Below are 23,360 nucleotides of genomic sequence, written 5' to 3'. Positions count from 1 at the left end.
GTGATCTTGTTCCTTATAACGCTTTGAATTAGGGCCTCAGTTCAAGTAGACAAGCAGTGCTGCATTGTTATAGGTAGACTGGCTAACTTGCTATTGACATGTTCATAACCAAAATACATTGTGTTGTGGATTAAGATTATTAGAATGTCACAGTGGACAAGGTGATAGACCTAAATTAATGCATTAATGAGGATGAAGGCTGACCTTGAAAAGAATATCTCCATGGCATATATGCCTCCTTTTGACTCTAGTTCTTCTTCTCTATATTTCTGAGAGGATTTTATTTATTTATTTTTCCAATGCTATCTGTTTTGTTCCCTCTAATTTCCAGGATCCCTGTGCCCTTCAGCTTGAAGAGCATCCTGATTGAGGACACCTGTGCTTACTTCCAAGTCACTTCCAAGCTGGGTCTGACACTCAAGTGGAACTGGGCTGACACTCTCCTAGTATGAACAGCCAGTTAGTTGTTTTTCTCTTGGTGAACCTCATCAATGATGAAAAGCAGAGCTGGATGCAGGCACAGTGTTGAATACTGAGGGGTGGCAGAGGGGGGGAGGTACCACTGTGCCCATAAACTGATGGGGACATACCACACTAGTTAATTGTTTCATGGGGCAGGGCAGTAGAGCTGCAACACCCAGGCCTCCCCAAGCAATTTTACATGACAAAAGCTGCTACTGTTAACCCTGCAGATAGCATCTCTACAGTTATCTGCTTCCTGCATGGGTCACTGGCAGAAGTACAGCTAGTGCCCCCAGCTCTGACTTGTTTAGTTACCCTCTTTCTCAATTCACATCGCGTGTGGGAAACTAATCTGTGGGGTCAGTGCAGACCTTGGCCTCTCTCATTCCAGGGCATTGTTATGGGGAAGTTTCCCTCTGTACATTCACCCCAAAATACCTTCTGCAGTGGTAGTGTATTTACACTTTTGGGTGTGAGCATTTATCCTCCACAATCAGGACTGAGATTAAATAAATGGAAGTTGTATGTCATGTTTAGCAGGCCAAAGAGAGAAAGAGGGTAGAAGGTGAACACGGGGGGGGGGGAAATATATCAGGAAGCAATCAAGTTGTAATTCAAATTCTGATTTAACGAAGTATTTGCTTCCCCCTCCCTCTGTACTAGTTAATACTTGAAGTATTACAGGCATCACCTGTAATCACCTGTGCAGCAGACACAGTTTTAGGGTGACATGCCTGTAGGAAAAGCACTGCCTTTTGTAAGTGGACCTGAGTCATGCCACTGTTACTCTCCAAGCAATTGGGAGTGATTAAGTGCAATAGTTCTATCTAGCAAGGCTGTAATGTGTTAACCTGGCTCTCTATTGCCTCTGTGTATGGGCAGAACAAGTTATGCTGGGCAGACCCACCCATAGCAATGCTATGAAGTTTTCCATTTAGCCTATGAGCTAGAAAAAAAAAATAATAGATACTGCTAAAAGCTGACCAGAAGCTGATTCTTCACATCTTCCAGCATCAGGGAACAGTTAGCTGCCCAGTACTCTCTACTGGGAGACCCTGGTCCAAGGATTAGTCCAGTACTCAGAATACTGCAGTTAGCTATTTAATAGGTAGGAATGTCAATTGTTGGAAAATCATCATCTCATCTGAATTCAGTCTGTCTGCCAGTAGGTTTTGTGGTGGGTTTGTAACTGAAAAGGGGACTTCTAAAAACAGGTAATAAGCATTTCTGCCAGTGTGCTTTTTTTATAGTGAACCATCTGGTAACGTACTGATGATGGGGGGGAAAAAGCCTTTAAACTCTAGGTTTCCTCTCTGCTTTTGTTTCTTAGCTGGACCTGGAAGAAACATATAAAGAGAAAATTTGTGGTCTCTGTGGGAACTATGATGGCAATAAGAAGAATGATTTGATTTTGGACGGTAGGCCATGAATGCAGTGTGTTCCACAGAGAACAGGAGTGTGTTAATATATGGCATGAAACTTGAATTTTGTTTCCTCTGAGCGGGGTTACAGTTTTCCTGACAGATGTCCTGAAATACCCCAACGTTTCTGTAGATGGGAGGTGCAACTTAAGAGGTTGTGGAATGATTTGGGATCCTCTGCTCTTTGCAAACTTGCAAGTCTCTCAAACCTCATCGACCCAGTTTAATTGCCCAGTTGTCATGTAGCAACGTTGTCATGTAGCAACATTGCCAGGTTTCCGACTGATAGTACCAAACTTTAAGGAACTTGTAGTCTCAAATGAGCCATGACTGCACTTTCTGTCCTTCCATTTTCATCATTTTACAGTTGGGTATCAAGTGTGATTAGTTTTGGCTCTGAAATGAAATGAAAGTGCCATGACTGACCCAGACAGGTTTCACTGAGCATCTTTACAGAAACTGCGGTGCCATCCACTGACACCTTCAGATATTACACTGGGCTGGAAACGCCAGCACAGCAAACAGATGAGACTACCGTCCTGCAGCAGGGTGTGTGAGCGGAAAGAAACCTGCATCCCAGGGTACTTAATGCAGGACTAAAGCCAAAATTGTAATACCATCAATTCATGTAATACCTAGACTTTTTAGGTCACCAGAAAAATACTGTCATCTACCTCACCCCTTCAGAAAGAACTGAGAGATTTGATTAAATATACCACTTGTAGTGGTAGATTTGGAGTTCATTGTCATACTTGATATTAAGCTTTTTGGGCACATCTTAGTCATGTTTCTGCCCTTTACTTCACAACCGCAATTGGTAAAACCTAGAGCCAGTTCAAAATTTTCTGAGGAAACTGTTTTCTGTTGCAAAGCGTTGCTCTAAGTAAAGCAAGGCTCTTCTTTTATGCTTCTGGTTCCACTGGAACCAATATCCACTGGAATCCAATATTTCTGGTTGAAATATTTATATTTCAAACTTCTGTTTGTCAGAAAAATTTCTCAGATCTAGGATCTATCTGGTAATGCCTTGGTCAAGTGTATCCCTATAACTAGTGTAATACATATATTGTGTGCCTCTCTTCCCATCTTGTCTAGCCTTTGAAAAGTAGTAAGTTCACAGATGATTAGGAGCATATGCACCTAAGGCTGCACTTCAGGCTGTGATAGTAGAATGAAAACTAAACTGTATGGCCATTACACATGCAAATACAGAATTCTGTAAGTCCAAATGCACCAATAACAAACTGAACTCTGAAAGTGATGACGTGCAATAGAAAGGTCAAGAATTTCATGTGATTATTACTGCCCAGACTGCCAGCAGTTCTTGATACAAGTGCGCCAAATGCCTGGTTCTAGCCCAGCAGATATTATGCCAGGCTGTTATTTTTTATATTATGAATGCTGTGGTTAAGCTGAGGCATTTGGTAAAGACCATGCTTTGGGCCTTACAGCCCCAAAATGAAGTGCATATTTATAGCAAAATAGCTGATCTAAAGGATTGCAGACAGTCACTCAGATGCACCTGGGGATTTTGCAGGATATCAAATGCACCCGAGGCAGTTTGGGAACTTTCACAAAGTTGAGGATCCATCTGAAAAGTGTGCTGATGTGAGTCCAGATGATCACACTGGAAGGCATCCTAGGAGGGAAGATGATAGATGCAGTAAATATGTAAGTATGTGTGGCTAAGGAGTATAAACCCTCCTGAACTACAGTCCTTGAGGGACTGTATGAAACAAAGGCTGTTTACAGAGCATGCAGTGAACTGATTTTGTCAGGAGTCCACCATGAATCTTGGCAAAATGTTATCTTATAGTTGAAGGAATATCCTATTTGTAATGTTAATGAAATAGATCATGGGAAAATATGCAATTTTATGATAGCTTCCAGTCCAAGAAAAAGAACCTCATAACAGAAAATTATACCTGTATGGCCTCTGGAGTTCAATGTGACCATGAACTTGTGTCATCAGAAATTAGGATGCACGTCCAAAAACCTGAAAGTTGGTAAAATGTCAATTATTGCTTTTTTTCTTCTTCCTCCTTTTTTTTTTTTTTTTTAGAAAAAAATGTGCAAGAAACTTCTCTCCCATTTTGGAAACTGCCCCAAAGTGGTTGCTTTTGATGATTATGTAGCTACCTGCACTGAGGATATGTGCAGCTGTATGGTTAATTCTTCTCACACTGATTTGGTTTCCAGCTGCATATGCAGCACTTTAAACCAATACTCTCGAGACTGTGTCCTCAGCAAGGGAGACCCAGGGAAATGGAGAACCAAAGAACTTTGCTGTAAGTAACTATTGCTCTGGAGATCTCTTTCAGGTTAGACATATATGTACAAACCCTGATCCCAGTAGAGCAAAGATAGGAGCTCTGTTAACTACAGTGAATTAGTCTGTAAAAGTACTTTTGACAGAAACATTGTTAATGGAAAAGCTTCTACAAATTTAACTTGATTTTGCTCCTTAATTAGAACTTATATTAGGATTTCTTACCCCTCCTCGTTATGGCTATTTTTTTTCCCAGTTCTTTTTTGAATTTTACCACGCACAGTTAATTTATAACTAATCTTGTTTTAAATTTTGATGTCTAGTCCAAAGAAGTCACTGAGAAGTTTAACACATTTGTTCTTAAATGGTCCTCACTCAGTAGTTGCAGCTATTGGGCAGGAAATCACTATAAATTCAGGGGGAAGGCTACAGGTAGTTCTTCCAAACAGCTGTTGTGAATTGGGATAGAAGACTAATGCCAGATGACTGATGTTTGAGGCAAAAATAAGTTATTACAATATGATACATCCGGATAGAGAGTTCCCCAACCAAGATATGGGGGAAAGGAGGAAGGAGTTGGGCAGTGATGCAAAGATTTTAGAGCACTTATAACAGTAACATACCACATTTTCATTTGGTCTTGCAGATCAGGAATGCCCAAACAACATGGAGTACATGGAATGTGGAAATTCCTGTGCTGATACTTGTGCTGACCCAGAAAGAAGCAAGATTTGCAAAGCCCCATGTACAGATGGCTGTTTCTGTCCTCCTGGTAAGGCATCTACTTCTTCCAATTGGTCACGCACATCAAGGGACAAAGAGGAATATTGCTCCTTTTCAGTTAGTGGCAATTTTTTTCTTCATGATTTTACACTAAAAGCAGTGAACAAACTGTTTCTTCTAGCATAATTAAGCAACTTCCTTCTTGGAAGAGTCAGATCTCTAAAGATCCAAGATCATAACAATGGAGAAGGGGAGAGAAAGGATGTTTTCCTAAAGACTAGGCTGAAAAAAAGGTACAGATGTAGAAAAAGGAAAGACGTTCTCCAGACAGTAGAAATGCAGCTGAGGATGTCTGGTGAGATACCTCCTTGTTACAAGTCTAGGTGTATATCTAGCCTATGGGATGATAGCTATGACTGTAGGTTAAGTCACATGTAAAATAAATGCATTGGCGGGTACATGCTTGAGCAATCTTGCACATGAAGAATTTGAGTTCTGATTTGTTAGATGCACTATTAGCAATGGATGAAAACCAGCTCATATGCTTATGGTCTGGCATTTGACAATCCTGCTCATGGTGTAGGATTACAGTGACATGCAGAGATACTCTTTTGTTTTTGTATTGCTGTGTTGCTTTTATTTGAGGTCTAGTAAAAAACGCTTCTCATCAATTAACACCTGAGAGGGCCTGGTGTGTTTTTTTCAGTAAAATATACCCCAATCGTTTACAGAAATGCTGAATCCTCCAGAGTTTTTTGCTTATTCTGATCTTCCTTCGTGGTGTTTCCCAGACTCACCTGAAGAATATTAACTAGCTAATATGTCTAAACAGGAACCATCCTTGATGACCTCGGTGGCAAAAAATGTGTCCCCAGAGACAGCTGCCCCTGTATGTTTCAAGGCAAAGTCTACCCATCTGGAGGGACTTACTTTACTCCTTGCCAAAACTGGTACTGTTGTGAACTTGATTGCACTAACAAGGAAGAGGCAATTATTGCAAAGCATTGATGACTTTCATTCTGTTCTTTTCTCCTTTTTGCTGTTCCTAATGTCTTAAGGAATTATGGCTTTAATACAAAAACTGGGGTCTGAATTGCAACAGCCTTCAGAAAAACTTTGAGGCAGCCCTCAGCCTCACATAGCTATCACCTTATCTTAGAATTGCCAGCAATTATTGAGCCCAAGTTACTATAATGCAGAAAAATAAGTTGCTTTGCTGGTTAGTTTAGAAGCATTGGCCACTAAAGTGGAGCAGAGGGTCATACCATGTTAATGAGTAATTTTCCAGCCATCTCTAGATCTATAAAGGGCTGTTCCAAGGCTTGGATCTCAAAAGTCCTGATCCTTGGGAATGATTTGATTTTGAGCAAAACTTGTAGCTTGAACCCATCTCTACTCTGCAATAGTGAAATGTGATAAGACCTTGGGTATGTTCTTTTCAAAAGAGATGTTTCTTACTCTGATATCTATCCTGTGAATGAACAATTCTATGTATTTTTGTGCTTCTGAAATACAGTACATTTTCTTAACCTTAGGAATAATCTTTTCTGTAGGGAGCAGTAGATTACACTGTGGCGCATGGTTGGATAGAGCGGATATTCTGCAAACCCCTTTGGATCAAGTATTTTCTATGTTGTCCTCAAATGCAGGAAATACTCTTCAGAACCTGCAGTTTTGAGGAAATGAACTTGATGGGATTTGGGTGATTCCCATATAGCCACATCCTTGCTTACTCTTCACAAAGCCCAAGCTGACATTGCCTGGCTGTTCTCCTGTTGTGTGCACAGCTCTAAGAACTAACACAGCTCATTAACTCAGGTCCTCCACAGTAAGCTGCTGAGAAGTCACATCAGCAACTTGCTGAATGGTTGCATCAATAACATAAAATGTTGCAAGACCCTGCTCAAAGAGATTCTTTATTTTAAAAAGTTAAGTAACCAATTCAGGCCCTAGAATATTTCTTTCTTGACCAACTCAGTGTCTCTGAGGGATTTAGTTTGAAGCCTAGTGCAGTTAACTCCAATCAATAGGCATTCAACTTTTATACTCTAAGGGCCTAGTATAGAATCTTCCTCCTGCTTGGATTTAATAAGCAGATGAATAACGAGCAGCTAGTAAGACAGAGAAAGAGGGTCCGATCTGATACAGATCTCAGTCTTTGCTCCTTTAAAGTATATTTATTCTAATTACTCCATTTTTGGATTTTGTACAGTACTTGCAAAGGAGGCCACTGGAGCTGTATCTCTCTGCCTTGTTCTGGAAGTTGCAATATAGATGGAGGATTCCATATAACTACGTTTGATAATAAGAGGTTCAATTTTCATGGTAACTGCCATTATGTCTTAGCTAAGGTATGAACAATCTCCCATTTCACTCCTGAATCTCTAGACTAGCATGAAGCATTAAGCTGTGCTGGAGCTTGATATAACTTCATTTGATTAAATGACCTCAATCCAACAAAGCACTTCAACACATGCTTAACCTTAAATCACACAAATTTTTCCATTTGCAATGGACTGCAAGTCAACTGTGGTGTTAAGCGTCAAGCTTTTGCAACTTCAACACAGTTTTACATCTTTTTTTAGCGAATTCATTTGCTTATTCAATTTATAAGTGTAGATTAAAGCATTCTTCTGAAGCTTTCTTCATGTGTGACTGTCAAAAGTAAGTGGATGAGATGATTACTTCACAAAGATTGACTACCATGTGACTGCAAGTACATGATCTGCACAGGTTGATGGGAAAAAAAAAAGAGGGGAAAGGCAGTGATCATTCTTGGTTTTGGCAATGAAATAAAGCTGCAGTTAGAGATTATATGCACCACTTCTTTCATTATTACATTTTAGCCTTTCAGAGACACGTTTTTTCCCTTCCAGCTCCCTTCCTATAGCATGCTAACAATATCTGTACACCCCTTTCACCTCTTTTCAGAACACTGATGACACATTTGTGGTGATTGGAGAGATTGTTCAGTGTGGGACGTCAAAGACAATGACTTGCTTAAAGAATGTAATTGTCACACTAGGAAGAACTGTAAGTAACTTGCCTTAGCTAGTGACACATAATCTGTCACTTCTATTTAGGTTCAAAGATGGGGTTTCTCTAATACTGTGGACTCATTTGGATCAGTTGCAGTCCTGACACTGCAGGATTAATATCAGCAGATGATATAGTGCATGTGTTTATTAGTTTTGTTCTACAAGAGTTATTTACTTTCCACTCCTTTTGGATTCCATTTTTTCCATTTTCTTTAGAGGCAGATGGTTCAAAATTATCCTTGTTGGCTTTCCCTGTCTTTTCCGTGACTTTAAAGTTTTTCATTTCTTTATTTTTGATAGATGTAGGTTTCTGTAAGACCCTTGTATTTTTATAGCAGCTTTGAGTCCTGAGGTTTTCCCTAATGCAATGAGTGAAGTAGTAGAATTTCCCAAATGAAGGCCTGAGATTTCTCCTACTGAATATTATGCCATGATTCAAACTGAATTCAATGGGAACAGACTTAGAATAAGCCTGTGTATATTTAGGAGTGCATAAATAGTATCCCTAAGGCCTGGATTCATTATGTCTAAATGGTATCTAACTGGTGTAGTCCTAGCTGGGTTAGGAAACTCAGCATCTTAACCTCCTTCTATAGTTAGCAAAGGAAGATAGGGAACTTCAAAGGACAAGTCAGTCCACCTAATATATGAGGTGGCTTCTGGAGGTGCCTGTCTCTATCCATGGGAGGAGTCACGTCTATGTCTATGAGGGATAGAGCCATGTCTCTATCTATGAGGAAGTTTGAGTCAGGTAGCTCTCATTTTGGATGTGTTACATTTCCAATGAGATAGATCTGAACCTACATGAAACTTCTTGAGTGCAATTCTCCAAAAGATAACTAACCTCTTAAGTAAGCAAGAGGACTTAGTCAAGGTTGTTGTCTATGGAGATGTTTTTTTGGTTTGTTACAGTGTACAGATTTATTCTGTGGCAGTGTATGGTATCCAGACACTGAGTTATATTGAACTCAAAGGTAATCATGTTCTGAAGACATAACTTGTTAATGTTTATGGAAGCTTGTGAGGTTGTGCTGTCTGTCTTGTGCCATATGCATTCATTACTATGGGCTTTTTGCTTTTTCCCCTGCAGACAATAAAAATATGTTCCTGTGGAAATATCTACATGAACAATTTCATTGTGAAGCTGCCAGTAAGGAAAGGTAAGTGTCCTTCTTCACATTGTTCTCAGACTAGCCTGCATCTATTTAAAGACAGATTCCTGCTCCTTTCTCTGAAGAGCCAGACCCTGCCCCTTGTCAGATCCCTTTGACCTAGGTGGATACAAGGTCTCGGAGTCCCTGGGGATTCCTGTGTGCACAGAATGCACTGGTAAAAGGGAATTCCTGTTTACTGAGCTTTGTAAAGATTTGCAGGTACATGCATACATTTTCATTTCTCTTTTTTTCCTCTTTAGATGGCATCACCATCTTCAGACCCTCTACATTTTTTATCAAAATCTTGAGCTCAATTGGAGTACAGATTCGAGTGCAAATGAAACCTGTGATGCAGCTCTCCATAACGGTTGATCATTCTTTTCAGAATCGCACATCTGGTAGGACATATCACATTCTTTCAGTTTGCTCTTAAATCAAGTTGTAGCTGCTTGTCTATCAGTTTAAGTAAATAAATTATTTCATTTTATATTGGCTTTGGTATGTTAGAACCCTTGATTAAATCTACAGCCTTCCTGGAACAAAGGATTGGCCAAAGCCTTCAATTTGCTGAAGAAAGTAAGATAAGCTCTGTGATATTCAGTGTGTGCAGATCTTTTAGACTCTATCTGTAAAAGCAGGCCATCATCAGAGACTTATGAGATGCAAGTTATGAACTTGGTTTTGTCACCTATCTTCCATTAGCATCACTTAAGCTTTTTGTGCTAATGTTTCCTATCTACGTATTGGGATAATATCCCATCTCTCCAATGCATTTTGTTTTGCTTTTGCCATTTCCTCTGATTATAAATCTTGGGGAAGAGAACTCTCCGTCTGACGGTGTTTAATGAAGCACATTTAAGCAGCCTCCAATCTCTGTGCTATCACTAAGTACTACTTGTAAGGCAGAAAATAATAATGGACTAAAGGCAGTAAGTATGCTGTCTGATTTGTGGGAACTTCAGGAAAATGAGCTACTTTCAGGCAAGCACCTTTATAGATCTAAGGGTATTTATCTTGAAGTCATTCTTTTTTCCACTCGTGATTTCTTCTTTTTCTTCTTTTCTTCCCTGCCACCCACTCAAGGTCTTTGTGGCAATTTCAATAACATCCAGACTGATGATTTCAGAACGGCCACTGGAGCTGTGGAAGATTCAGCTTCTGCTTTTGGTAACTCTTGGAAAACTAGAGCCAGCTGTTTTGATGTTGAGGACAGCTTTGAAGATCCTTGTTCAAACAGTGTGGATAAAGGTAGCACGCTTTTCATCCCTGGACTATCAGTGCTAAACAATTTTCCCATGATGAATAACTGAAAAAGCTTTAGAAAGCTCGTAGACATCAAACACTACTGCCTTTGAGACTGTTATGAGAGAGAACACATTGTTTTTTGCACATCACTAAGGTGACAGCTTGTCTTTTTTTTTAAAAAAAAAAAGACACCTCTGGAGAAAGAGCCAACGCCTTCTCTGATGGCTTGAAAAGCACACACAACATCAATGAGAACAATTTAGGCTTAAGGCAGAGCATAATTGGTTGTCAATATCTGGGCCAGATCTTTATCCCATCTAGGTTGTTACAGCTGTGCTGAAGTCAATAGGAATAAGTTATCAAAACTACTGACTACAGTAGGCACTTCTGTACTAGGTGCCCTGTCCAGCTTCTCATTTTGACTAGGTTTGACTATATAGAAGATTTAGAGGGTAGTCTCCTAGGTATTACCATATATAATAAAAGCCCACTAAATATTATATGCTTTGTGTTATTGCTTGACTATATTTCATGAAGAACCATGAAAAAGCAATGAAAATGGGGATTTTTTTCTAATGTTCTGCAAATCCAGTCACAGTAACAGTGTTAGTACTTGGAAGGAGGAAACTTTTTTTTCTTTCAGGAAGATGACAGTTTACCCATCCAATTATGCTTATCACCATGTTTATGCCCACTATTTCCTTCCAGCATCATTTGAACGCTTCAGGACACTCTAGGTCTGTGTGATACCTGATAAGAATATTAATTCACATAGTGGTGTGGTTTAAGTGACTGTGGGTGCTATTTTTTTTTCCCCATTCAGAAAAATTTGCCCAACACTGGTGTGCTCTTCTGTCTAATACCAGCAGTGTGTTTGCTGCTTGCCATTCTGTTGTAGACCCTGCTGTGTACATCAAGGTAAGGCACTGGTCTAAATCAGGGGCTTATTCTTGTCCAGAGGCTGATCCTGCCACGAAGGAGGTCTGGTCTTCAGGAGTGAAATAAGTTTTAGTAACGCCGGTTTGGAAATAGATTCACTGATGTTGATGAGAAAAATAACAAAATGAGAGTTTGTGCAAGATATGGTGGGACTTTTTGCTTGCTGTTTGCTTGCTTGAAATATTAAGCGACTTGTTTTCAATGAGCATCCCTGCGGTCACTGACAGTTCCATTGCATGATCCAGAAGCAAAACGGGCAAAATAAGGTTTGCTGTTTTTGAAAACTGTTCAGTCTTTAAAAAGCTAAATCAGTGTTTCTGTCGGGAATCAAACTGAGAGGTTTCATACTCCATGGATTCCCTCTGATTTGCTTTTAAAGTCACATCTAGCGGGAGAACATACATTGTTTATAACCCATTTATTACTGAGGAGACATTTTGCTCTTTGTATTTAGAATGCATGAAGTACTCCACGAGTACTCCTGGTGTTCAGCTGTATAATGTTGTTGATGAAGTTGACTGAGCAAGCAAGTTACTGCATTTCTGTGAATAGTAAAGCAGGTTCTGCAAAAACTGCGGAAAATTCAAGTAGGGTCTGTATGAGATACAACTTACTGAGAAAATATTTGAGCCTGAAATTTTGCATGAAATTTAATGTGTTTCAGGTACCTTTAAAATTATGGCTTATCCTTTGTGCCACCCAAATTTTCCTTTAAAAATGTCTGCTTGAAAATTCATGTTAACTACATGTAAAATAGGAATTTAATTCACAATTGAAGAAAAATAATAACATTCTTTTATTATTATTATTTAATTTTCTATGGATATGTTTGTTACTCCTGCTGATCTCAGGGCTTTAAACCATGATTAGTGGAAGCACTTTCCACAACACCAGCGGTGGCAGGACAAAGTGCCATCTGTGCAGTATGACCATATTGCTGTTAAGTGGCTGGCTGTATCTGGGTGCTGCCCAGACACCCAATTAAAAGAACTTGAGCTTTACGTGCCCTTTGTCCCTATTAGTACTATTTCTTTAGACATCAATACATATGATTCACTGTTAAATCATCTTCTCTTATGCACCTGTCATTTCATAGGCTGCATCTTACCTGCACACTAGACAGGGACACAAACACCAGTCATCGCTGTGTAGTACTTTCAGTTCTGTATATTTTCAGATGCTGTTTTTTGACAAGTCCTAAACTGTACATCATCATGGGAGGCTGGTATAGACATTTGTCAGTGCTTTAATGAGCTATAGGTGCCATCATCACTCTTATTATTCATCTTTTATGAGTGCTAGACATACCATCATTGCAGTTACATGGCTGTAATGGATTTCCTATTTCTCCAATTTGCATAGCAATTCATTAGCATACATTTTCTTGTAGAGATGTTTCAAATTAAACTTCATTGGTAGTAATACTTTTCTGAAAATATATTGGTTGAATATTTTTTGGATTGCTGAATGTTTCTTTGTTCTGTGAGCTAGGCATGATTACACCTGTGCCCTTTTCTGTCCCCTAGAAATGCATGTATGACACCTGTAACGCTGAGAAGAGTGAAGTTGCACTGTGTAGTGTGCTCTCTACCTACTCCAGAGATTGTGCTGTGGCCGGCATGTCCCTGAAGGGGTGGAGACAGGGGATCTGTGGTAAGCATCCTATAACATCTTGGGTAGGGATCTGGGGAACAGCTTCAGGAGACTGCACTCTGTGGCAGCCCAGGGCTTTTGAGCTCAGTCAAGGTTGTAGATCTTTGAAAAACAGAATAAGCATATGCTCTATAAAAAACCTCTGCCTGCTAAAATCAGCTCGTGTCCGCTTCGTGAAGAGGCTCTTAGGAAGCATGCTCCTTGTGTGAATTCAGAGCACAAAGAAGAAGAGTGTAAGGTGTATTAACCAAATCACAACACATAGTTGCAGTTAACGTTAGTTTTTAATTTTTGGGCCGCCCTATGTATGTAAACTCTGAAAGATTTTCAACAGCTCTGCTCAGCCCTTCTGTCTCAGACATTGGTCATATACTGGGCATTATTCTCATTAATTGCATTTTTCCATGTTATAATAAAACAGTAATGACTTTTAATAAATTTATGTCACTGGTTTCTGAGAATGTTGAAGTGTTTAAAGGTATTTTCAGCTCAGGACCATTTAACAAATAAATAAGTTTCTTGGAACATAAGTTTATATTTGGGTATATACATTGCCAGTAAATCCTGGATTAGGAGTCCACAAAAATGTATATTTTTGGCACTACCAGAACTTATTATGAGATACTATCAGAGCTGAGAATAAATCTCCCGAATCTCAGATTCTGAATTTTACTTTGAAATTTTTCCATTTTTCCATTAATGATCAGATAGTTCAAATGAGTTTTGCCTATTTCAACGTGAAAATAAATGTATGGGCTTTCTGAATAATAATATATCTGAACATAAAACATAACGAATGATTTTTATGCGACTTTGATACAGCTATGATCTATTCCATTACCTGACTTAGAGGCTAGCTGGAATTTTTAATAGAGACAACCCAAGTCATGCACTGCTTTGTAGAAGGCATTTAAGATCACAGTAAGAACAATTTAACAAACCTGTGCTGAAATAATTATAAGGGAACACAGTGTAGTCTACAGTGTATTATCCTAGAGTCACGCAAGTTTATGCACTAGACAGTCTCTATCTATTGAAAGCTTTGCTGTCAATATAGAATTACTGACATATTTCATGCCAAATCAAGACTGGTTTGCAGCATGGTTTAGTCTGAAATCTGTGGACTTATGACACAATATTGACATAAACAGTGCAGTAACCTTGGGGAAAAATGCTAATGGCTTAATCAGCACAATCATTTTTAGGCCATATGAAAGAAGAAATAATCTTTTGGGAACATGCCTGTGATAAGACTGAGGGTTGTGCTATTAATGAGTGAAAGAGTAAACGGGCCAGAACAGCCACTCGCAGTGTCTGTCCCCTTGCAGTGGTTTTAAAGGTTCTTTCATCTCCTGCAGCTGTGTCCAGATGTGCCACGCTGCAGGCAGCCTCCAAGGCAGGTTATATTGTAAAGCGGTGCTTACAGTACATACAACTCAGTGTAAGAAAAAGGAAATCCTGCTAGCTAACTGATGGCAGTCTGCATATACAACGATCTTTAGTGGAATCATAAACCATTAGTTGAATTACTAGTTAAGGGGGTCAATAGCCTCTTCTAAGTCATGGCACTGTTTTCCTGCTTCTCTGTGTGTGAACTAGCTTTAAGCTATTTTTGGTATGCTCATGTGCTCTGCACTCATGCCTCCAGTTTTGATGTACATATAATCTAAGATTACCAATCTGTGACCATGGGTACTATAACGAAATAACCTTTTTCTTACCAGACCTCGCTTTACCAAAATTGACCTTTTTCCCCTCTGTGAATAAAAAGAGAAAGTAAACACATTATTATTTTAAAAAATAACTAACAATTGAAGCACCAATTCAGGTAAATCTTCTGTTATGTCAGGTGGACTGTGATATAAATTTGTATTGAAAATATTATTTTTCTTATTTGGCCTATTGTGACATAAATACCATTTGCTACATCCTCATCGCACCTCTATGAAGTAGGAAAATATGGCCTGCAGACCCTATTTTGCACATGGGATATTGTGTCTGCTCCAGCTGAGACCAGGAAACCAACTGTTTTTTGTTGGTGGAGGTGGTGGTGGTTTTCAATGTGTACACAAACCTAGCACGCTAACTAATCTAAGAAAGTGTACAATGGTCATGGACTGGAAAACCATACAGAGCTTTGTTTAAGCATGGAGCCTATTGCTGATATGGTGATAGCGTTGCTGCAAAGATGATTAGTGCAATTCCCCATAAGCAAACCCCCCCCCCTTCAGATGGTAACATGAGTTTTCCTCAAGACATCTGTGAGAATTCAAACATGTTTTCTTTGGTGACATCAAATAATTAGCAGAGTTCCTTAGCACTGCCCACTTATTGTCAAAACTTAACCCTATAAAATGTTTTTCTTAAATGTATTTCTTAAATTATTCCCATCCAAAGAAATCATTAGTTAAGGAGAGAAGATCCATTTTTAACTACATGGGGAAGCGAGAAGTTACAGGTTTCAGTTCATGATATAAGATAGTATGGCAAATTTTACAAATGACAAAATTATACCGGTTCCCTTATTCAGTTAAGATACACCCTGTTGCGTATTTCAGTATCCAATCTGACCTAGTTCAGGTTTATGTGATCAGACTTCCCCAGGCCACTGGTAGTCAAAGTCTGCTAGTTAGGAAAAAGTATATTTATGGCTGCCAACTTTCAGAATGCTGCATTAACAGTACGAATGATGATTGCACAGAGAAGGCCATACATCCATTTTATTTCTCTTGCAAAGATCCCTCTGAGGAGTGTCCTGAGACTATGGTTTATAACTATAGCGTGAAGTACTGTAACCAGTCTTGCCACTCACTGGATGAACCCGATCCGCTGTGTAAAGTTCAGATCGTTCCTATGGAGGGCTGCAGTTGCCCTGAAGGGACCTACCTCAATGACGAGGAGGAATGTGTCACTCCAGATGACTGTCCCTGCTACTACAAAGGCAAGATTGTTCAGCCTGGCAACTCCTTCCAAGAAGACAAACTGCTGTGGTAAGCTGCTCTGATGATGCAAAGGCCGAATACCTGGGGGGATGTCAGGGCTCACCAGGGAATTCCCTGCTCTAATCCCTGAATGGGGTCGTCTTACTGTAGCAATGACAAATTTCTGCTTGATCATACCAAAGCACATGTTCCCCTGTCAGGTAGTGCAGCCACAGTGAAGGTTAAGATCTTATGTTCCTGCTAGCAAACAAAAAGATGAAAACATGTAAATTAGTCATGTTTGCGATCTATCTCTATGCAAAGTTCATTGTGGTGTAAAAAAAAAAATCCGTATACAATGGGAGCAAGATAGGGGCTTTGAGATTGGAGTTTCTGGCTTTCAGACAAAAAAAGAGTCAAAACCACCCCCCAGCACATCCTGCAGACTAAAAAAATGAAAATGGCCAAGGGGAAAAAAATCAAAATCTTAGTTTGTAAACATGAAAGAGAGAATTTTGGGGAAAATACCCAAAATAATATAATTATCTTGCATCTCCAGTGCAAAACAACTGTCTTTCTCTCATTTTCAGGCAGCTGAGGGTAGCAATGCAAACAAATACCAGTGGAAGGCTGAATTTTGCCATGTATTTTTATTTTCAGATGTCTATGTGTTCACTCTCTTCCAACTCTCAGATTTTCCTCTGAGGATTCTAGACTGCTTTGTAAACACAGATTCATTTAGTAATTTAAGAGGTCTCTTCTTTAAGAAAGTATTAGTTTCATCACAGAGATAATAAAAATAAATAAAATAAGAATACAATAAATGCTTAGGAAAGACTTGATTTAGGGAAAACATGCAATAAAATAGTGGCAGATGAAGAAAGAGGATTTAATCGTTAGGTCTTAATCTTCCTTCTGGGGATGGCAGTTCATGTCTGTGAGCCTGATAGCTTTACCAAATATCCATTTTGATGGGAATTTGTTATTTGTGTGACTAGCAAAGCTTTGCAGAGGCTTTCTCTCTAGTGAGAGAGAAAAGTGCAAAGAGCTGATGTCTTTCATTTTATGGAATCTCTTTAGCAAATGCATTCAAGGAAGATTAGACTGCATTGGAGAAACTGTCCTGGTAAAAGGTGAGATTTCATTAAATAATGGCTTTATGGTATCAGCTAGTACTTATGTTTTTCTGTGTATCTCTTGCTTTCTATATTTTGGTATTCTGCACATTTTTTGCCTTCTCTCTGTAATGTGTCAGTTATCAATAACAGTTGACTTTGTAAAAATGTCACCAGACTTGCTGAACTTTTCAAAAGATGAAGATATTTCCCAGAGCTTAGAGGTCATCTGCCTTCTCCTATCCTGCTGGTGGACAGAAGTAAAAGCTAATGGAAACTGTAAATGAGAGACACATGCTGCAACGTGTCTGAGCTCTGAAGTGCTCTGCTCTGTTGCATAGTGGTTGATGGCGTCCTTATCACTTTCACTAAATGACCTGTATAAAATGGTTTCTTCCCCCTATAGATTGCCCTGCTCCTATGTACTACTTCAACTGCAGCTCCGCGGGTCCTGGTGCAATTGGATCAGAGTGTCAGAAAAGTTGTAAGACGCAAGACATGCACTGTGTAAGGACTTCACCTCCTAGCAGGAGCGTGGGACGACATGATTGTGCATGTATGATTGTCCTTAACAAACGCTGATGCTATTCACAGACCAACCAGTTTACTGATAACGCAGCAGCTGTAGCTACCCACCTAGCTGTGACGCTTGCAGCTTGATTGTTACTAATTTACAACCGTAGTTTGTTTTTTTTTAAAACCCTATTTAAAAGTTTGGCATACAGTGCTAACACCTCTGTAGGCTCCCTGTACGTTCTATGCATTACCATATTGCCTTGTATCATATCTTTATATACGCAGTATGTCACAGAATGCGTCTCTGGCTGCATGTGTCCTGATGGGCTGGTACTGGATGGCAGTGGAGGTTGTATTCCCAAAGACCAGTGCCCGTGTGTCCATGGAGGACACTTTTATAAACCCGGGGAAACGATCCAAGTTGACTGCAACACATGGTATGTTATACCAGGGAGTTTTGTTTTATAACAAAGGTTGTTAAAAATAGTCAGTGTATCTCATGGGGCAGAATGTGTTCTGAAGCCCTTTACTTCATCACTAGAGCCATCAGGCATCTAGTAAAAATAAAAAGGGAAACTTTTCCTCTCTGCATCACACTGCAGGAGCCTGTATTTGGGGAGAATAAGTACCAAATGTCAAAGAATTCCCATCGCCTTCCACAAACTGTTTCCACACCAGCTTTAGAAATCCCAGCCTTCTTCAGGCTGGTTTGGGGCTGGTTATTGTGCAAGGAAGAACTGAGTCTATGTCTGTAGGACTCAGCTCAACCCCAGAAAAAGTATGAATTTAGGGGAGGGAGGAACTGCAGTGATCTTCTAGCAACTTGAAGCTCCAGTTGTTGCAATTCCTGGTGTAATGGTGCTCTAGTCTTCACAGGTGTTGCTGATCATGGTGGGTAAGATTCCTTGGATCCTTACCTGTTATTTAGCGAGGATGAGGTGGTGTAGTCCTGCCAGGTGGAGGCGCAGAAAACAACAGCCAGGGATCGTGGTTTGATCACCGCTGGTACAAGCAAATTTAGCATGTGAGGCCAAACCCTGATAAGCAGTTGTTGATATCACAGAGGCCATTACGAGGTTTTACTGCAATGAGGTCTTTGTTTTCTTAGGAGGACAGAACACATATGGGGGAGGAAAAATCAGAGAGTATCTGTGCCGAGGGAATAACTAGAATTTTCTGTCTAATGGTGTCCCTGAGCTGCAGTTTGCCAGGGTAGGATGGAGGATAATGCTGGTACATAACACCATAGTCAGGAGCAGAACTGGCCACGTGATACCTCATGGATTAATATTCAGATATGTTTGAAATATCTAGTTCTTCCTGAGCTTAGGTCCTAAATCCCCATTGTCTGCTGCCAGGCCTTAATGATTTAAGTGATATTTGAAGGGCAAAAAATAAAATCAAAATACAGAAAGTTCAAGTATGTCTTGGTAGAAAACACAAATTTTGTAATTAGCAATCCATTATATGGCATGGCCTCAGAGCACTGCAAAAGATTAACCTTTCAATTATTCCGCCCCTGTTTGGGGGTTAAGGAAAAAAAAAATGCTTCGTACAAAGATTGTGAATCTTATCTTATTCACCTCGCAGCACGTGTAACAAAAGGCAGTGGAACTGCACGGACAGTCCCTGCAAGGGAACCTGCACCGTGTATGGCAATGGGCACTACATGACCTTTGATGGGGAGAAGTTTGATTTCCTGGGAGACTGTGACTATATCCTAGCTCAGGTATCACGTTTTTCATTTTGCTACCCACAGCTTACCCTGTAGGGCTCAGTGTGAGTAATTAAAAGGCTACCCCATGCAAAACAGTCAATGCTGATGATCTGAGTTTAACCCCTCTCCTCTTCTACCCAGAGCAGACACAGTGAGATTTTCCATACAAAAGCAAAGCAATTAACCCTCAGACATGACACAAGAGGGCACTGTGTGATCCTAAATGATTAACTCCTGGGGTGGACTGGTGTAATTCCAGCGTCTGCAAAGGGAAGGGATTGGTATGGTGCTGAAAACTAAAAGTTTCTCTTGGTCATTCAAGAGTGACAGTTGTTTTTTGTGTCTTAAGCATGTAAAAGATACTGTATAGGCCTCAACTCAAGTGTAATTATTGTGTGTAATGAGACAGTACTGAACGAGACGCTTCATCTCCAAATTACAATTGGTTTTGCTAATACTTAAAAAAAAAAAAAATAGCTTTTTGGCTGTGCATGATTGGTGCTATGACAAGCTCGTTTTTTACTTAAGCTTTTCTCTGTGAAATTTCTTGTCAAGTATGAGCAGTTCAGCTACCACCACATTCTTCTAAAATGCCCAGAGGTTTGGTGAATGAACACGTGACAAAATATCAGAAATCAGGCTGATACAGTATTCATTTAGAGCTCCTGAAAATGTTTAAGACTGGACTAGTTACATAAAAAGCTCTGATAAAATGTTATCTATTTTTCAAAGGACTTCTGCCCCAATAACATGGATGCTGGCACCTTCCGAATTGTAATTCAGAACAATGCCTGTGGGAAGTCACTCTCCATCTGCTCTCTAAAGATCACACTGATTTTTGAGGTTTGTCTGGATTCAGTCACAGCTGAGGAGATGTAGTCTTGATTTTGCAGCAGTTGGTGTAATTTGTCCTTATATTCCAACTCAGTTGTTGCTAGAGGGTACCTATGGTAGTCAAACAGCCAGAAAGCAGAGAGAGACAGCCCAGGAAAGGTGTAGATAATTGGTGTTGGACACTTCTGCAGACAAGTGGGCTGATACAGGGAGTTAACAGCACTCTGTGTGTGTGTGTGCATGCACTTGTGTTTCTGTGACATTAATGGTGGAAAATAAATTTTTCAGAGCAGGATGTTGCATATTTCTATGCCATGGTTTATGCACAGGGCAGATGTTAACTACAGAGGGAAGAGTTTCTTCCTTCCAGCTCAGGTTTAGCATTTCCCCAAAGCAAACACAAAAGAGCAAAGATGTTTCTCCTGGACTGGGGGGTGAGGGTAGGGTGAAACAAAGTGGTGTGACAAGGGGCATTCTAGCATGCCCAATTGACCATGCACTCAGGAGCTTCTGTGCCAGCAAAACAGATTTCATCTAGAATAAGGACAATTTATGTGGCCATGAAGTAAGACTTGTCATGCATGGGCAGATGTTTCCCATTGAACTCACTGGGTCTTGTCCATGGCTCATGTGTCTTGGAGTAGGCCAAGACATAGTGCAAGGACTATAGAAAAATGAGATGAAGGACAAGAGACAGAATACCAGTGCCGTTACACTAAGTTTTCTACTTGGTTTCCTTCTGTGCGATGTATTTGTTCCTTGCAGAGCAGTGAAATCAGGCTCTTGGAAGGAAGAATTCAGGAGATAGCCACTGATACAGGAGCTGAGAAGAATTATAAGGTGGATCTCAGAGGAGGCTATATTGTGATTGAAACGACTCAAGGGATGAACTTCATGTGGGACCAGAAGACTACAGTTGTTGTTCATGTGGCACCATCTTTCCAGGTATGTGCCTCACAGACTGAGAGTTATGATTTCCAGCTCAAACTCCTGCATCCAGAACTGAAGCCCCAGTTTGAAAAGCAGGGCTTGGAAAAGTGTTCAGTCCAGTGGAGCAGAAGCAGCAAGAGGGCCATGCTTTGTTTTATTTCACCATTCAGTTGGTATGGACTGCTCCAAAATACTTGGCGCTAGAAGTAAGGACAGGCTCTTTGCAGTACTGGAGGGTCTAAAAGAGCGATCTTGTCACTTGAAATCCAGCTTCTTCTAAGACATATTTTGATGGCTGTTTAGAAATTTGCAGCTATTTTTTCTTGGCTTGTTCTGTAGTTTTTCTGTCAGCTAGTGGGCTGCACTTAAAATAATGAAACCACTTACTGTGCCTATGCAAATTACTCAGGGAAAAGTCTGTGGCCTTTGTGGGGACTTTGATGGCCGCTCAAGGAACGACTTCACAACCAGAGGGCAGTCTGTGGAGATGAGCATCCAGGAGTTTGGAAACAGCTGGAAAATAACAAGCACCTGCTCAAATATAAACATGACGGACCTGTGTGCTGATCAGCCTTTCAAGTCTGTCCTGGGGCAGAAGCACTGCAGCATCATTAAGAGTAATGTCTTTGAAGCCTGCCACAGTAAGGTAATCCTGTTCTCTCATCCTTATTGGTTTCACACTTGGCACTTGTTGCTATTATACAGCATGTTTGTGCACAAATTGTTATTATTAAAGGCTATTACATGTCATTCTTGAGTACAAGGCCTACTTCTCTCAAAACCTCTCTTTACTGCTATGCCAGTTAAATCCTGTTGCACAGTACTGAGGAAACAGCAGTAACTGTTTTGAGTAACCAAAGACAAAGGGGATAATAGTTGGCCACCAGAAATAAAAAGCTAGATATCTGTTTGTAAAATCTAGAGATAACTTAATACAGGGCTGTTTGTATGGGGATCCTTGGGAAAGTTTATTCAAATTATCTAAAGAAATGAATTATTTACTTTATTTTAGACACATTGAATTAATCTAAACAGGAACAGGACTACTAATTCTACTAACACTAACAGGACTACTAATTCGTAATGAGAATGTCTATGCAAAGACTTGGTGCATTTTAATAAGCCATTTAAAGAGCAAATTTGGCTTATTTTTCTTGGTTAGCTCATGTTGACACAGGTTAAAGCACCTATATAAATAAATAAAATAAATAAACCTAAACAAAGAGATGTGAAATTCAGTGGAAATAGGATTTCATTTTATAATCAGTCACTATCTGTCAATTAGAAAATGCACACACTATATGGATGTGCTAACCCAAATCAAGGTAGTTTAGTCCTGCAGAAATTACACTGGAAAGACACTTGGGCGTAAATGCCAGCACACAAATAAGAATGAGAAGATTTAAGGTCCAAGTCTACCAGATAGATGAACATACAAAAACAACTCTTGCAAAATGTCCTAGCTCCTCCATGACAATCCCAGACTGTCACAAACAGTTCTGCCAAATAAACTGCCAGTGGGTGGCAGAAATTCAGAGCCCTTTCTCTCATTAAAACATGGTGCAGGAGGTACATCTGTGATAACAGATCTGTTGGTATTTTGATAGGTGAATCCAATACCGTATTATGAATCTTGTATTTCTGACTTCTGTGGCTGTGACAGTGTGGGAGACTGTGAGTGCTTTTGTACCTCAGTGGCTGCTTATTCGAGAAGCTGTAGCAAAGCTGGTGTCTGTATCGACTGGAGAACACCTGCCATTTGCCGTAAGTATTGCATTGAAAATGCACGCAGAAAAATGTTGTTCTATGTGTTCAGGCGCATGAGAAAGGAAGAAGAGCAGAATTCTGACATCTCTGCATGTCTGTGACTTAATAAGCTCTTGTTTGTGAGAATTAGAAAATGAACCCTTCCCAGCGTCTGAGACGTGGATGTTTCTTCTTTCTTCTGTTCCAGCTGTGTTCTGTGATTATTACAATCCACCTAACAAACACGAGTGGTTCTATAAACCCTGTGGAGCACCTTGTCTAAAGACCTGCAGGAACCCACATGGAAAATGTGGGAACTTGCTGTATAGTTTAGAAGGTAATTCTTGCTTGATCTTGATACAGTTGATATGAGTTGAAGATACAGTCTGATTTTAAATGCCTTAAGCATCAAGGTTGTTGTCTTACCTTCAAAGACTGCCTCTTTTGCCCTAGGAGCTCATTGACCACGTCTCTTCTGGGACTTATTTCCCATGCAATAGTACCATTCATAGCAGAATATGCCTGGGCAGAGATACAAGGTCATTCAGCTTAAATTTGCAAAGAGTAATTAATTACCTGTTGACAGAGTTAATTACAACTTCCAGATGAAAGGGGAAAAGAGGACATGGAAAAATAATTGGCAAAACCGAGAACTTTCATACAGGATCATATTAATT

General features: G+C 39.9%; 1 protein-coding gene across 3 annotated transcripts in view; it reads left to right on the top strand.

The window, feature by feature from the left end:
* LOC310900538 (mucin-5B) overlaps nucleotides 1-23,360 on the top strand; it is a 43,250-nt gene that overhangs the window by 3,235 nt on the left and 16,655 nt on the right. Inside the window, exons 3-25 of one of the 3 annotated variants that reach the window (XM_083838666.1) lie at nucleotides 332-446; nucleotides 1,793-1,880; nucleotides 3,421-3,554; nucleotides 3,946-4,171; nucleotides 4,799-4,924; nucleotides 5,708-5,825; nucleotides 7,088-7,226; nucleotides 7,807-7,908; nucleotides 9,004-9,073; nucleotides 9,328-9,465; nucleotides 10,151-10,315; nucleotides 11,136-11,230; nucleotides 12,778-12,904; nucleotides 15,642-15,894; nucleotides 16,906-16,958; nucleotides 17,347-17,447; nucleotides 17,742-17,893; nucleotides 19,047-19,185; nucleotides 19,906-20,016; nucleotides 20,773-20,952; nucleotides 21,347-21,583; nucleotides 22,545-22,701; nucleotides 22,892-23,020. In XM_083838666.1, coding sequence (XP_083694792.1) covers nucleotides 332-446; nucleotides 1,793-1,880; nucleotides 3,421-3,554; nucleotides 3,946-4,171; nucleotides 4,799-4,924; nucleotides 5,708-5,825; nucleotides 7,088-7,226; nucleotides 7,807-7,908; nucleotides 9,004-9,073; nucleotides 9,328-9,465; nucleotides 10,151-10,315; nucleotides 11,136-11,230; nucleotides 12,778-12,904; nucleotides 15,642-15,894; nucleotides 16,906-16,958; nucleotides 17,347-17,447; nucleotides 17,742-17,893; nucleotides 19,047-19,185; nucleotides 19,906-20,016; nucleotides 20,773-20,952; nucleotides 21,347-21,583; nucleotides 22,545-22,701; nucleotides 22,892-23,020 — 3,155 coding nt within the window. Of the gene's footprint in view, nucleotides 1-331; nucleotides 460-1,792; nucleotides 1,881-3,420; nucleotides 3,555-3,945; nucleotides 4,172-4,798; nucleotides 4,925-5,707; nucleotides 5,826-7,087; nucleotides 7,227-7,806; nucleotides 7,909-9,003; nucleotides 9,074-9,327; nucleotides 9,466-10,150; nucleotides 10,316-11,135; nucleotides 11,231-12,777; nucleotides 12,905-15,641; nucleotides 15,895-16,905; nucleotides 16,959-17,346; nucleotides 17,448-17,741; nucleotides 17,894-19,046; nucleotides 19,186-19,905; nucleotides 20,017-20,772; nucleotides 20,953-21,346; nucleotides 21,584-22,544; nucleotides 22,702-22,891; nucleotides 23,021-23,360 lie in introns of those variants that run through there. The other 2 variants (XM_083838667.1, XM_083838668.1) reach the window with 2 other exon arrangements.

Source organism: Anser anser, assembly GCF_964211835.1.
Source record: "Anser anser genome assembly, chromosome: 5".
Lineage (NCBI taxonomy): Eukaryota > Metazoa > Chordata > Aves > Anseriformes > Anatidae > Anser > Anser anser.
This window is presented reverse-complemented; position numbering and strand designations above follow the sequence as displayed.